Source organism: Neolamprologus brichardi, chromosome 3, assembly GCF_056152115.1.
Source record: "Neolamprologus brichardi isolate AB-2024 chromosome 3, ASM5615211v1, whole genome shotgun sequence".
In the NCBI taxonomy this organism is placed as follows: Eukaryota; Metazoa; Chordata; class Actinopteri; order Cichliformes; family Cichlidae; genus Neolamprologus; species Neolamprologus brichardi.
Genome location: NC_142106.1, coordinates 40,345,941 through 40,361,049, shown reverse-complemented (window position 1 = coordinate 40,361,049; position 15,109 = coordinate 40,345,941). Strand labels below are relative to the sequence as shown.

General features: G+C 43.5%; 1 protein-coding gene across 1 annotated transcript in view; it reads left to right on the top strand.

Annotated features, from left to right (window-relative positions):
- The first annotated feature begins 3,707 nt into the window (after positions 1-3,707).
- Positions 3,708-15,109, top strand: part of col25a1 (collagen type XXV alpha 1 chain) — a 154,556-nt gene continuing 143,154 nt past the window's right edge. Inside the window, exons 1-2 of the mRNA XM_087837642.1 lie at positions 3,708-4,344; positions 4,472-4,541. Coding sequence (XP_087693768.1) covers positions 4,045-4,344; positions 4,472-4,541 — 370 coding nt within the window. The 5' untranslated portion in view covers positions 3,708-4,044. The remainder of the gene's footprint in view (positions 4,345-4,471; positions 4,542-15,109) is intronic.

The following is a 15,109-nucleotide window of genomic DNA, read 5'->3' as shown; positions in this document are numbered from 1 at the left end:
AGACCATGTGAGTATTTACCATGGACGAAAAAACTCCTGGATTTTGTGCTTGGATGAAGCGTTACATCATGCAACAAAACAGCAAATCCAGTTTTCCACTTTTGTTGTCACCTGATGAATTCAGAGTTTTCTAATTGGTTACTGACTCCACAAAAATAGTGAAAGCAATTAAAAAAATAAAAATACAATCACTCTCCAAAAATGGTGTGTTTTCTTTCTCTTGAGGCAGATTTTGCCAATAACTTTTTGATCTAAAAGATACAGATCTCCAGTAGTTTTCGTTTCAGGTTACAAGCCAGAGATTCGAGTGCTGATTGTGCGGGGTCAAGCGCCACTTCAGAAAACAAACTACTGCAGAAAATCCTCGATTAGTGTTGGAACATAAATACAGAAAACCGTGTCAGATCTGCACCGATAACTTGGACATCTGCAGCTGTGCCTGTGGACTCTGCGCGTTTCCTTCATTCTGACTGACTTGGAGTGGAGCTGCATTAAAATGCAAGAGAGCTGTAAAGAAGAGCCTTGGAATAAGGAGTCAGGAGGATGGGGAGGTTTATGGATATTTGAAGTCTTCTGCCATTAAGGATTTCTGACTGCAAATGAGAAAAATAATTCTCTATTCAGTATTACTCAGAATTAATTTCGGCATCTTGAAACGGGTGAGGCATGTGGAGAAATAGATTTGATGTTCATGGGAGGAAACTGGTGCACTTATCCTGCACTGTGAGTGGCGTGCCTTTTATTTAATGTTGAGCAGTATATGTTCTCATGAACAAAATCAGGAAATATCATTAAATGAAAAAGACCGACAGTTCGGCTGTTCATTCAAACTAACAGCACTCTGCATGTCAGTGTTTCTGCACGTGATGCATAATAAGGGGAGCTCTTGCATTGATGAATACGGCACAAGTAAGCCAGATGGTGTTACCATAGCCCAGTAGATGCATTAGATTGTTACTGGATGTGGATTAGAGTTGATGCAGAGTGCGAGAATTATCAGAATGTTGATTAACACCTTATCAAAATTGAAGGACTCAAACAGTCCAGATGTGGAGTAGACAGTGGGGTCACGAGGTACCAATAGGCATTCTTTTATTGGACTTTGTTGCCTTTTATTCCCCAACTGAGGGCTATTAACCTAAATCAAGTCCTATGAAAAACTAAATACACTTAATGTTTCAATAGCTTGTAAAACCACCTTTCGCTGCAATAACTTGAAGTAACAGATTTCTGTTTGACTTTATCAGCTTCACTTCATTGACCTCTGCGGGCATTCATCCTGTCCTTTCACAGCTCTCTTAATCTCCTGCCACAGTATTTCAGTCAGGTTGAAATCTGGACTTTGACTGAAATCTGACTTGATTTGTTTCTTTTTCAGTCGTTCTGTTGTAGACCTGCGCTGCTTGGGAGTCATTGTGACTGCAAAACAAGCCCAAATCATCACCCCTCCATCATCGTGCTTGATAGTTGGTTTGAGGTGATTGTGCTGATTGTGTTTGGGTTTTGTCGAACATGCAGTGCACTATGGCCAAACGTAGCACCTTTCTACTACTTACCTTCTTAAATTTTTGGAAGAAGTGAGACTTAAGTTAGTTTTTTAAAGGACATCGTGCAAAGTTTGTTTTTCACATAACTTTATGTGAGGAGAGTTTGCTCTTTGAAGGAAGAACATAGATGACATTAGGGGTCTCAAAACAAGGAATTAATGTGGCTCTGCACTGACTCTAAAAAGGAATGACTTGTTTGATTGTTTACCTCCATCCATCCATCCATCCATTCGCTTCCGCTTATCCTTTTCAGGGTCGCGGGGGGCGCTGGAGCCTATCCCAGCTGTCATAGGGCGAGAGGCGGGGTACACCCTGGACAGGTCGCCAGTCTGTCGCAGGGCCAACACACAGTTACAGACAACCATTCACACTCACATTCATTCGCACATTCACACCTGGTGACAATTTGGATTATCCAATTAACCTATCCCCACAAGCTGCATGTCTTTGGACGGTGGGAGGAAGCCGGAGTACCCGGAGAGAACCCACGCAAACACGGGGAGAACATGTAAACTCCACACAGAAAGACCCCGGCCTGATGTTGGAATTGAACTCAGGACCTTCTTGCTGTGCGGCAACAGTGCTAGCCACCGTGCCACCGTGCTGCCCAGGAGCCCGGAGCTTCGTCTTTCGCTCGGCCTACCCCGCTGTAGCAGACGGACCGTCAGAGACTCGAACTTGTTCGTTAAACTCTGGGGTCTGAATGCTGGCCTCTTAAGGCCGTGCACCACACAGCCGGCCTTGTTTACCTAATATTGATTATCTGAGTGAACTTTTTTTTATACACAGTGGATCTTACATTTGTCTGTAAGAGGAAGTTGCTGCAAGTTTGTCAAGTGTCAAAATGATGCCTAAACAAAGAGGCCCATTTTCACATTATTAGACCTACTTACAGGCTAACTTCTATGATTTTTGTAATTGTGACCTAACCAAGCACAGTCTGACAGGGGTGTGTCTGTGGATAGGCTGGGGTTTCATTTTTTCATTTTTTTTGTTTATTGTGGTTTAAAAAAAGATTTATGACAATGATGTTACCATGAAATCAAAAGAAAAATAGGAAGCAGTAAAGCAGTTATTTTTTTTTAGCACAGCAATGAAACTGAAAAAACAAGTGCACAGGGGTGGTGAGGAAGTCTGAAACCATCTGCGATGTAGATATTTCATTTTTAAAACCTTTAATTCTGCTCATATTTTCTTATGAGCCGTATGAATATTTGATACAAATACAGTTTTGTAGGTCAGTTGCTTGCATCCAATAGCTAAATGCAGAGATCAGTGCATTGAGCTACTGTATATTTTTATTGTTCTGTCGCCCCCGTCCACATTGATTATTTATGTAACATTGTCTTAGAGCCGAATGCAGCATTTATCCCAAACATAGTTCAGTCCTGAGCAGACCTCATTCATCGCACAGATGTTCATCATGCTGCACTGCTGCTTGACCCTGTTTGTTCTGTTGAAGCCCAAAACCAATAATTTGCTCACTCTAGGCAGGCGGATGTCATAAAATCAAGAATGCATACTGTTACTGTAACCTGTGACCACATATTGATTCGGTTGTGCAGTGCATGGCACTTTGCTTACTTCATCTAAGTCACAATAGCAGTCTCCTCTGGAAAAAGAAAAAAAACACGCCCACTGCTGATTTGAAGGTCCATTGTGTAGGATTTGGGAGGCACTGTTGCAATGGAATATACATAATTATGTTTTTACTACTGTATAATCACCCCAAAGTGTCATTTTCTCTTATTTTAGAATGGGCCCTTCATATTTCTATAGGGAGTGCACCCACAGTTTGCAGTGTTGGACCAGAGTGGACATTTAGAGTTTGTAGTGTCCACCAGCTTGAAGATGGAGGGTGAGGCCGCTGAATCATGCACACTGTCAGTTTAACTCAAGTAATCATGTGGGCTATTTTTGCAAAAAGTTTAAATTGAATTTAAAAAAATGTGGCTAAATGTGTCCCTGTCCTTACTGATCATCACTTCTTATCAACAAGCTAATGGCAACTGTAGCCCACTGGGCTGAAATAGACCAAAAGGAGTGTGCCAATAAATTATGTTAATCAGTGGGACAAGTTGGAGGCGTGTTGTTGCCTTCGTGAGGGGGGGAGCATGCCTGCGCCACGGAAAGGCTTCAGTCTTAATGCTGTGTCCTCTGCGTGCGCACTGCCTCCCGCTTCCACGCTCTCCCTCTCTACTGTTGAGTGCATAAGAGCGGTTTCCTCTGCAGACCACTTTGCAAAGCTCCGTGCAACAAGTTTGCAGGAGCAGCAGCGGCACGCCGTCACGCAGGTTGACTTCCCTCGGCTGGAGCTTGAGCGGCGCTCCACTCATCCATCTGTCGCTGTCACCACAAAGTCACCGTACGTGAACGCGGCGTTGCAGGCGCACACACGCACGCTCGCTCACTCACTCACACAGAGCAGAGTGCCATAAATTGGTGACTCCGCGCCAGATGCGGTTTGCTCTCAGCAGCGCGTGGAGTTGTTAGTTAAATGGAGAACGCAGTGGCGAGAGGAGCATCTAAGTGCATGGAAAAAATGGAGAAAGAAGTGTCGCCCCGGCAGAAGCGACACTACTGCCGCACGACTGCGCTGAACGTCTTCTCCTCGTTTTGCTCCGTGGCGTCCGTCGCCTTCTGCATTTTCCTGAGCATTAGCGGAGCTGACATCAAGAACCGAGTTGTGGATTTGGAGAGTGCCAAAGGCGAGCACACCTTCACCCGTGCCCCCGGCTACTCCGTGGAGGATTTCAATTCACTGATAGAGGAAAGAGTGGACGAGCTGCTCTCTCAGGTAAGATTGGCTTATGCGCTCGGCTCTCCGGCACTTTGTTGTTGAGCCCTTCACTTGCGCGTAAATGGACTGTGGTTCACTCAAAAGGCGAATGAATGAAAAATGATGCTTTTCTTTCACCTTTCAGCGCTCCTATGAGAATTTCGTCAAGATTCGGACAGCCAGACAAACATCACCTGAATGCAATTGCCCTCCAGGTAAAGGAAACTACTTTTCCAGTGCGATGCGGGCGCGGGGTTGCATGTGGGAGTGTGAGGTACTGGCTTTTAAAGCGCGTTTGACTCCGAGCACAGGCTGGTGTGAGAATGAATGGAAGCTTTTCTAGGACAGGTTTTTTGTTTATTTGCATGTTTGTAGTTGATTTCATTGAATTTGATGAAACGTGACAGTGCTGATAGTTCAGGGGAGGTCTCCTGTGAAGGATGCGGACAGCTGAGCGCTCAATGCACCTAACAGAAAGAAAGGCATTTAACAGCCGTCTATACATAGAGGTGCTGAGAGATTGTCCGACTTGTGATGTTGCCTGCTCCCTTGTTCACATGAAGAAGTGGGGGAGGCTGAAATTCACATTTCTAACCAGTAGATGGAAACATTTATTCCTCCAGTGTAGCTCAGCATTCTGGTCATTTTAGGACTGAGCCGAGGTTGGGTTGCCAGTGCATCGTAAGGGGGGGGGGGGGGGGGGGGGGTTGCCAAGGGGAATGTTCTGGATTTGAACTTGTGGGTTTATGGTTTACATGGTTTACTTCTAAATGTTTGCCAAGCCACTATTGTGCATCAGTGTAGGTTAGCCTTCAGGGAAAAAAAATAAATCAATAAAAAATAAAAACAGCCAGTTCTGCTCTTGAATGTGTGATTGACAGCTCCAGTTTCACTGCAGTAAAAAAAAAAAAGAAGAAGAAAAGATAGAAATTATAAAATAGCACCGACAGAAAACAGGTAAAAATACAACATTAGCCAATAAGGTGAAATCCAGATGGCAGTGCAGCTCAAAGAAATTAATGAGTCCATTAGGGTTCCCTTTTGCATGCAGTTAGGTGGATATATGTTTGGCGTTTGACTCATTTCTTGTTATTTTAGCTGTTTACCAAGTTACAGTTATAAACATGAGCTTAAAGTGAAGACTCTGGGGGCATCGGGGACTTTGAGGGGTTGAAAATTGCAAAAAATCTCTCACACCTGCCCTTAAAATAGCTCACGAGTCCCTGAAAATGAGGGACCGTGCGTAAAAATTGCTGCGATTTTGTAACAGTTAATGCAACGTCTTTGTTCATCCCCTTGAATTAAAGCTAAAAGTCTGATTGTTAAGCCCACATTCAGTTAATGACTCAGGCACCAGTTCTGTTTTTTCAACAGCTACAATAATGTCACATCTCCATGTCCAGACATATACAGAGATACCAGGGTGTCAGATAAGGGCTATATACTGTCAGTGATAAATAAAATGTGTCTATTTCAACTGATTCTCAGATAAAGTAAAGGATTCAGTCTTTGCCCAAAAGTTGACAGAATATGCATTATAGGCTAAATGACCCAGTTAAAGTCCATCCATCATCTGAAAACTGCTTCGTCATAAAGCCGAAAACAGGGCTGTGTTTTCTCAGCTGACATTGTGGAGTTATGTTCTTTACATGTAAGTAACATCCTGTGGATTTCTTAAGGCTTATTTTAATTACCTTTACATGCTTTTTCATACATGTGCCAAATATCAATATGAGCACCTCGAGTAATGCGTTCAAAAGGTCACCAGCTCCTCCCGGCTCCTTAATGGTTATCCGACAGATGGGATGAATTGCTCCTTGATGTCAGAATGAAGTACGCTGTATGGCCGGTCTAATAGCATGTTACTACAAAGCACTCTAGTAACATTTCCATGCTCTCAGTGAACCACCCGTGAACCTTTGCGCTCCTTCCTGGCACACTGCTGAACCACTAGGTAGACGGCATGCTGCGGGACGCTGACATGTTTTCACAACTTTTTAAAGTTTGATGAAGAGGGGATCAGCCTCAGTCAACTCCAGCTGGGAATGTTACACAGTAAGTGTGAACATACTGTAGGTGACCTTTCTGGAAAAAGTCACAGTGCATAGTGGTGCTTGGAAGGTTTCATGGAAAATTCTCGGGTATTGGCAAACATCTGCGCTGCAGGTCTGAAATTAAGGTGTTGAATCCCAACCAAAGAAAGTGCTTTGTTGTTGACCCTCAACCCCCTGACCTCCCCCTTTTTTTTCTTTTTCCTTCACCCTGCCAAATATGAACAGCAACGCAATAAAAAAATATGTTTATATACCATAATCAGACACGGGCACAAGAAGAAACGAGTCTAGCGCGAGTGATAATCCCAAACGAAAGATCCTTAATCTTCAGTTTTCACAAGTGCTCTATCAACTGCAAATGTCTCATCTGCAGAGTGGGCATGCCTGAATTAATGAGCCAGAAGCACTGCGAGTATTAACCATAATGAGACACTCACAATCAGGCGGCTCTCTGTTCTCAATCCCTGTCATATGTTTGCTATTTATTTTCTCCCTCCACAGTTCTGTAAAGGGGCAGAGAATAAAACAATGCAAACATTTCACATCAAATGAAGCGAGACGACGCTAAAATCCAAGACGGCTCCGAGCTTGATCCTGGAAGCTGGCAGCTAGTTGTGGTCTCTTATTCCCCCCCCCCCCCCTCTCCAACCCCCATCTATTTTTTGAACTATGATTTCATACAAAACACATATATCATCAGTGTACTTTGAAGAATCTGCAGCGTAGCTTAAAAATCCAAACGCTCACGCAGTGTAAGCGTATTACGCACGCAACTTTCAGTAATACTTTGTTAGTGCTTTGGAGCGTGCTCTTTCCAGGCAAATAACTTTATACTCTATGAATTCTGAATGGGCTCACTCAATATCTAGCCTCTCCTCTGTGTAGGAGACAGCCTGTGGCTCAGATGAGGTCTTTTTTTTCTCCCTCACTCTCTTTGAGGGGAGGACCGTAATGTGCTTTTCACAGTCTTCACTTTATTGCTGTCAAAGAAGATGGAGTGGTTACACAGACAGAGCAATGGTCCATAGCTTGGGGATATTTTATAGGTTGTTCCTGAATCATGGGAAGTTTTTCGCTGTCTTTATCTGAGAAAGTCGACTGTGAACTTCTACTGTGTTTTATTCATGCTGATGTCACTCCTGGCGAGAAAAAACAGCGATGGGTTTGCCGGTGCTGTACAGCGAGGAAGGGTATCGCTTTGTGTTATTACTCGGTTATTACTTTCTGAGGGACAAACACCATTTTGACACGGGCTAACTTTCCCCTGCAAACTGGCACAGTCTGTAGTTGAGCTAGAGATGTGTCTCCTGGGATGGCAGTGCCTGTCAGTCGGTCCATCTCTTTGGTGCAGGCTGAAATATCTCAACCAGAAGGACGTTTCACACTGACATTTACGGCCCACAGAGGATGACTCCTGCTGATTGCTAGACTTTTCCCCTTCCTCAACCAGCGTGTTAACACTTCTCGGATGGAATGGCATGAAATTTAATATTAATAATCCATCCACCTCCCACTACATCGCGTGCAGACACATTTGCTCCCTGTGAAAAATCACTATTTTGTCTTATATGACAAAGCTAGCAAGCTAAGACACCTCAATCAAGCAGTCAGATGAGGTCGGCATCCATGTGTAAAGGAACAAACAGGTGGGTTTAGCATATGCTGTTAAATGATCCGGATAGAAACTAACTAAACCCACAGAAAGCTAACCTAGCATGGACTGCAGGATAGATTAATAGCTCAGTAAGACAAAGAAATGGAGACTGCCACTCTCTCCTATGGTTTTTTTCACTTACCCAGTGAGGAGCAGGGCGAGCCTTTTCACGCCATTAAGGAGACAGAAAATTACATTAGAGACAGAAAAAAAAATGTTACAGGGAAAAAGGTTCAGGTTGATCAGGGATGAAGAATAGTGAAAACAAATATATTTGGAGTGTAGAGTGGTAAAACGTGAGCTTACCAGATCTCCAAATAGCCCACGTTTGTCTGACAAAATAGCCAGCAGACAGAGTAAGTGTGTGTGTGAGTGCCAGGTTTTGACAAGAAGGTACACAGCGTAAATTAAAACATATGGATTGAGTTTTAGTGTGAGTTTAGTGTGTGGTGGGGAGCCCAGCAAAGAAACTGCAGAGCCAAATTACTCACTTTGAACAACAGTCAGTTATCCTGAGCTTCACATTGTCTGAAAACGTATTTTACACCCTCCGTTACGATTAGGGAGTAAATCAAACCTGTGAAACCATCATGATGTGAGAATGTCTCCAGTCGCACCCACACCGTGCTCTACACTGAAGCGAGTCCCTTTATAATAATTGTTTCAGCATTCGCGGGCTGTTTTCCTTCTTCTTGTTTTAAAATGTGCATGTACCTTCTCCTTCCCTGGGATCTGCATTCCAAACAGGGCCTGTTGTTTAATGGGACCATAATAAAATGTGCCGTCAGCAAGCACTGGTGGTTTGCACTTTCTCTTGTTTACTCACCCATACGCCTAATTCCCCGCGCAGCCCCCTTTCCCCACTCTGCAGCATTTCTTGATGTTAACACTTCAAAAAGCCTGGCAGCAAAACACTGGCTGAAGCACTCTTGAGGAAACAGGAACATATTACTTGTAATGTGTGGGACTTTGTTCTCCCCCCCCAAAAAATACCCAGTAGTGCTTGTCAAGTGCAGAAGGGCAGCAGGGGGCCACGTCAGCTGGATGTTCTGTCTTTTAGATTGCAAAACACAATCATAAGCACATGCAGCTTTTTTCCTTTCATCCTTGTCGTCTCCTGACTCGATCTGATTTCTTTACCAACAGTGAAAATACACACGTTTCAAACCAGTCCCAACTTTCTCCACCCAATCGCTCCTTTTCAACTCTTTGTGGCCACGCTGGTTTCCAGTCTCCCTTTCTGGCTCGCCAAGTTGTAATCCCTCTGGCCTGATACAGTTACAGTCATGCCAATCCCCTCAGATATCCTCACCTCAGTAGAGGCAACTGGTAATTAATCACTGACAGCTTTTGAGTTAAGCCCTCTGTGTGGTTTGGTGGTGGGAGGTGCACTAATAGCCATGTAATCACTGAGTGATAGGTAAAGCTAAGCAGACTTCCAGGTAGCCACTGAGGCCAGCTGCTTCTGGTTAAGTGAGTCCGGTTAGGCTGTTTTTGTGACCACGTGAGGTCGGAGACAATGTTGGAGCCCAGGAAACTTTGCCTGGAGGCAAAGGTGAACAGGCAATTATGATTTTGATTGCTGTTCAATTGCATATAAGTATATCGCCATAAAAAAGAACAGTGGACTCCAGATAGTGCAGGGGTCTGCAACCTTTTACACCCAAAGAGCCATTTGGACTCGGTTTCCACACAAAAGAAAACACTGGGAGCCGCAAATACTTTTTGACATCTAAAATGAAGATAACACTGTATATATTGTTTTTTACCTTTATGCTTTGTGTGAACAACTAAGGTGTGTTGCTTATGAAATCCATGAAGTGCTACAGAGAAAATTACATTTTATTTATGTAATCAACACATTTTGAACTCTTAAAGAAATATAACAAAAGGAAAGACACCAACCTGAACTAAAATGATCCTGCAAACAAAAACTGTTCTCAGCCACCACCCTTATATCGCCTTTGGGCAGTTGGAGCCTTGACCTGACTTTTAAAAAATAATTGGTAAAAAAGCACTATGCTGCTGAAAAATTAAAAATAAATATTTGCAAAATTCTGCCTAAATATGTATTTTACCAGGTTAATGCGTGCGGCGGGGCGTGGTCTGCAGCGCCGCTGCAGGGGAGGCGGACGCACCTGAGCCACACCCGCAATCATGCCTCGCTGCCTTTACGTCTGCGCTATCTGTGCTGTTGTGTTGTTGGTGGTGTATGTCGGGCTGTGAGCTGCAAAGCTAGCAGGACTGTAAGCTGTCATCTGTCAGGCGTGAGCGGTGTTTGTCTTTAACATAGTTCATGGTGGAGAATAGCTGCTGACATAATGTGGATCCGAAGATCCATAATTGGCCTACCTGGGGTTGAAAGTCTCGATAAATGCACGGCGTTTCGGCGGGTACACCGGCTTCCGCGAGTGTGACTCTTATTTTGAGCGATAAAAAAATAATAGAATATAATTGTATTTTTATATTTCAATATCACAATAATCTTCCAATTTAGAACTACAAGTTAAAAAAAAAGAACTAAACACAAATAAAATACACTTCAGCTAAATACTAATTTATTTTCCCAAACCACGCGGAGCCGCAGTATGAGGACTAAAGAGCCGCATGCGGCTCTGGAGCCGCATGTTGCCGACCCCTGAGATAGTGAATAACATCTTGCCGGGGTCATTTTATGCATGAAAAGCCTGACTCATTCACCTCCGACTCCACATCATTCCCAATAAATTGACATGACGTGATTTATCGGGATGAATCATCACAAGTGGTACTTTTACCTTAATTTTCTAAATTTACACAAGGGTTATAAATGGCAGGGAACACATGGTTTCTTTATTTGACACAACAGTTTTTACGGGAGATGGTGAAGTCGCTCTGTTGAATGCACTGGAACTGACTGCGGGGCTTTGAAAGGGTGACGCACTTTTCTCTTTTTAACTATACATTAAGCTGAGGGGACGCTCATAATGGAGAGCAGATCACATGATTTTTCTATGAGCGATGTCAACAGCACTCTGCTGGAGATTCAAGCACCTCAGGCTGGGAGAACGGGGCCAAAGGAATGGACCAGAATCCAAATGCTCTTGCCTAATGGTTCGTCTCATGTGTCCTCGAAACATTTCCTGGCGGTGATCCTCAGTCGTCATTTTGTGTGGAATAAAGCAGGAAGCATGGAGATCCTGTCTTGGCTGCTTGTGCACTTACTACTTGGAAATGAAGAGGTTTCCATCACCAGAACTTTGAAAGCCTGTGGCACACCCAACCACTTAATAAAAGAATTGTCTCCTTTTATTGAATTTTTTGACATGCTTTCTTCTTTGGCACGTTTTCGGCATTATCAAAGCACAACGCTGAACAATGAGATACAAATTATTAAAGGTGGAGCACCCTTAGAGCAGTGTGGCTTTATGCCTTTCGTTAGGGCTTCTCGCCCTGCGTGCATGTGCTCACGTGCTCGTTCTTGTTCCTAATTTGGGAAATTAGTTCTCACAGTTTTTTAGATCAAAATGTAGGAGCAAAAAAGATTCTGCAAAGATGATTATAAAACGTCATGCTACGCTCCTGCCGATTAACCGGATGTCCGCATATTCATCTTGGTGGTCGTGATGCATGCTAACACAGCTTCTGCTCACATTGCCCTGTAACCTCCAGTGTGAAATCACTGCTGTTGGTCTGCCTTGATGCTCCCTCTCCCAGGATCCGGCAGGCTTATGTGAGAGCAGGGTGGCAAATCATCCACAAAAGACGACTTATAAACCCTCTGCCTCGTAGCACTGGGTGCCCTCTGACACTAGATTGAAAGTTGAAGTTGTGCTCCCTCTGAAAACTACTGAAGTCTCCTTCTTCATGAGCCTGCATACTCATCCCTGACCTGCTAGTATTCAGACAGACAAGTGATACCCTTTCAATGCCTCTCCTGGGGAAGCGTCTAAAGTAGTCATTGTTTGCCATTTGTGAAGCGTTGCTGGTGGTACATCAGCGTGAATAACTATTACAGTGACATTACTGTAATATTACATTAATTGGCTGGTAACTATGTTGCTAGTGTTTCTCAACATCATGCTCTCGGATTTAGATTTCAGTCTAACCCAATTGTCTGAACGAGTACATGTTTAATTTCTTTTCACTGTAAGAATGGCTTTCCAGTGTCTGTCATCAAATTCAAATCAGTATAGCTTGACGATGCCAGCTTTCATGGAAATTCTGGGCTCCAGAGAGAAGAAAACTAGGAACCCCCGAGGCGATCCCCACATGCTGCTGCACCCGCCTCCCTTGCCTGTGGCTTTGTGCCCCAGGCCTGTCAGGCCTCGCAGGCATGGAGGATGGGTGAGGGTCACAGATGCTGCTGCTCTGTATTTCATCAGCCTAATAAGAATAGTCACTGCAAATAAAACAGGCTGGTGTGCCACAGCAGAAAGCGATAGTTTTGCCAGTGTGTGGAAGTCATGCCAACTATTGTTGATATAGTCTACCCGCTATTTATGGGCTTTTCTAGAAACAATACATGGATGGCCTTTGCTGAGCCCGATGTTTTGTTTATATGCATCATTTACTTAAGTCCACAGTCTGATTGCAGCTTGAGCTTTTCCGTGTAATGATCACTTCCACAGCTCCAAAAATGGCAAATCCTGATTCAGATTGTAGGTGATCACAGAGAAGCTTTCTATCAGTAGAAGGGCTGGTGACACTGAGACAAACAATGATCGAAGGTCAGCAATCTTTAAGTGCTCAGAAATCAACCTAACACCAGATGGGCTGGACGTATAGTAGCTTTCTACTCAACGTGAGTCTCATTCACCCAATCAGTCACTCACTCACTCCGTGTCTTCCGAAAGGATGCTTTGACACATTACTTTTGGAAAAAGAAGCCAAAGACACATACCTCTGTTTGCATCAGAGGAGCTGAAGTAGAGTAGGCGAAGAGTTTTATTTCCGGTGTCAAAGTGAATCTGTCACCATCATGCATCTCCATCCTAATAACGCAAGCTCTGAACTCATTAAGGAAACCTCAGAATGCTTAATTCCTGTGTCGTGTTCCTCTTTCCAGATGAGCAAAGTATGGGATGGAAATGGCTCAAGATCGGTGGTTCTGCGGTGGGTCATTAAAGCTGCCCAGAATATTACTGGCACTCGGTAAACTGCGATATCGATGAGCTGCAGAGCCCAAAGGGAAGCCAATAATATAATACCTACCCCAACCACAGCTTGTTCCCAGTGCTCATATCTGGCGATCAATAGAAGTATTCCCTGATGTAACACTAGATTTCGGAGCAGTTTCTTTCCTCAGGTGGAGAGATTGATGAGCTTATCTCTAACACTTGACTACAAATAATAGCTGTATTTTTCTATTTTTCATTCATTTGTCTTTTTTCTTCTAAGTAGCATAAAGGTATTACATAAAGAGTTTTTCTTTTGCACACTGAACATGCATCACTGTGTACAGAGAGGCTCAAACATTCAAGAGATGTTGAGAACACTTGAGGAGGACTTTTGAGGTTTTTTGTATACTTCAAGTTCAATTATTTACAGTGGTTGTAAACATTTATTAGCGCTAATAATTTGAAACGCCCGCTCATCAATTTTTAAACCATGTAGTTTCAGCACAAACAAGCAGGCAGTCCCTCAAGCTATTCAAAGACAGCGGGGAATCAGGCAATTTGTCAAAGTGGAAAAAGTGATGGAGGCAAGCTGGGTTTGCCCAGCGGCTGGCCAAATGATGCATGCTCCCAGACTCCCCACAGGGTACGCCAAGCAGTCGGTTGGATCAGACTGTTGTGTTTCCCGTCCAATGGGCTGATACACCTTTTCTGGGTGTTTCTTAATGTTTCTTTTTACTGCCTCTTCTTCTAGGTTCATTTTAAGATATCATAATGTCCCACATCAAATCCTCTTGGCGTCCTTGATGACAACCAGTAAACAGAGGACTTGCGTACTGTCTGGCAGCTCTTACTTCTCTGCTAAATGTGAAGTAAAAAATGAGTCATGTTGTAGATCAGGGAGGGTAATAAAAACGCTGAGCAATTATTCCAGCCCTTTTGCACTCACATATGTGCTATTGAACATCTGTGAACACAACTGGACAGCAGAATATGCTGATATCACCCCCCTCGGAGTACAAATATGGAGTATCACAGAAACATGCCACCACAGAGCCTTTGTAGCTTGGCGATCGGCGCTGGGAAATGTTTTTATGTTATTATGTGTCGTTTCTCAATTAATAAAGGAAGAAAGCGTGGAATAAAATGAAATGAGGTCATTCATTCTTAATCTCTGTCGACTGTGATGTTAAAAACAGTGTGGAATGCGGTTTTCTAATTACAGCTTATGTAATACTATTTTTCCACAATATTTATGATTACTTTTCCCGCCCTTTAGCATGCAATTAATCTAGAACACGCAGTGAAATAACAACAAACAGTACGGTGCCCCACGCGGCAGCTTGCCAGATTTAGCCTACCTGTGAACGTACATGCGTGTACTGCATCAATGTCAGCGAAGGTGAATCGATACGCAGAAAGTCGCTTCGTCGTCTGGTCGCAGCTCAGACGGTATTGCTTCGAGAGAGCCCCTCCCCTTCTATCTGATGAAGAAGAGGGTAGAAACAGCTGTGTAAGCCACAGTTAAGGCTTGGAAAACCCAGCAGTAGACAGACAACCCTGTGCACTTTAATTTAATTGGTTGGTCATACGATACAGTTCAAGCAGGCTAGACGCCTCGTTAAATGGTAATTTCTGACAGCTTGATAAACGGCATTAATGCTGCGTGGTGGCCTCAAAATAGGCCTTAGTTTTAGTCTTAAATGGAGGGACTAAATTCAGAAGATGAAGACATAAATATAATACGTGCCCATCTAATTGCTTTTCTTCTGTCAGCCACTTTGAAAACCTTGCAAGCTTTTTAATACTTTGAAAACTTGCTGTCAGGTTATGTGTAATATTAGGAATTGCTTACAAGGGTAAAGACAGAGTGATGCATTCAGGAAATAATATTATTTGTTGAACCAGTCCCTCACACAGTCAGAAATCAGCAGGAGCAGGTATTTTGACACATTGTGAAAGGCTGCAAAACATATTGC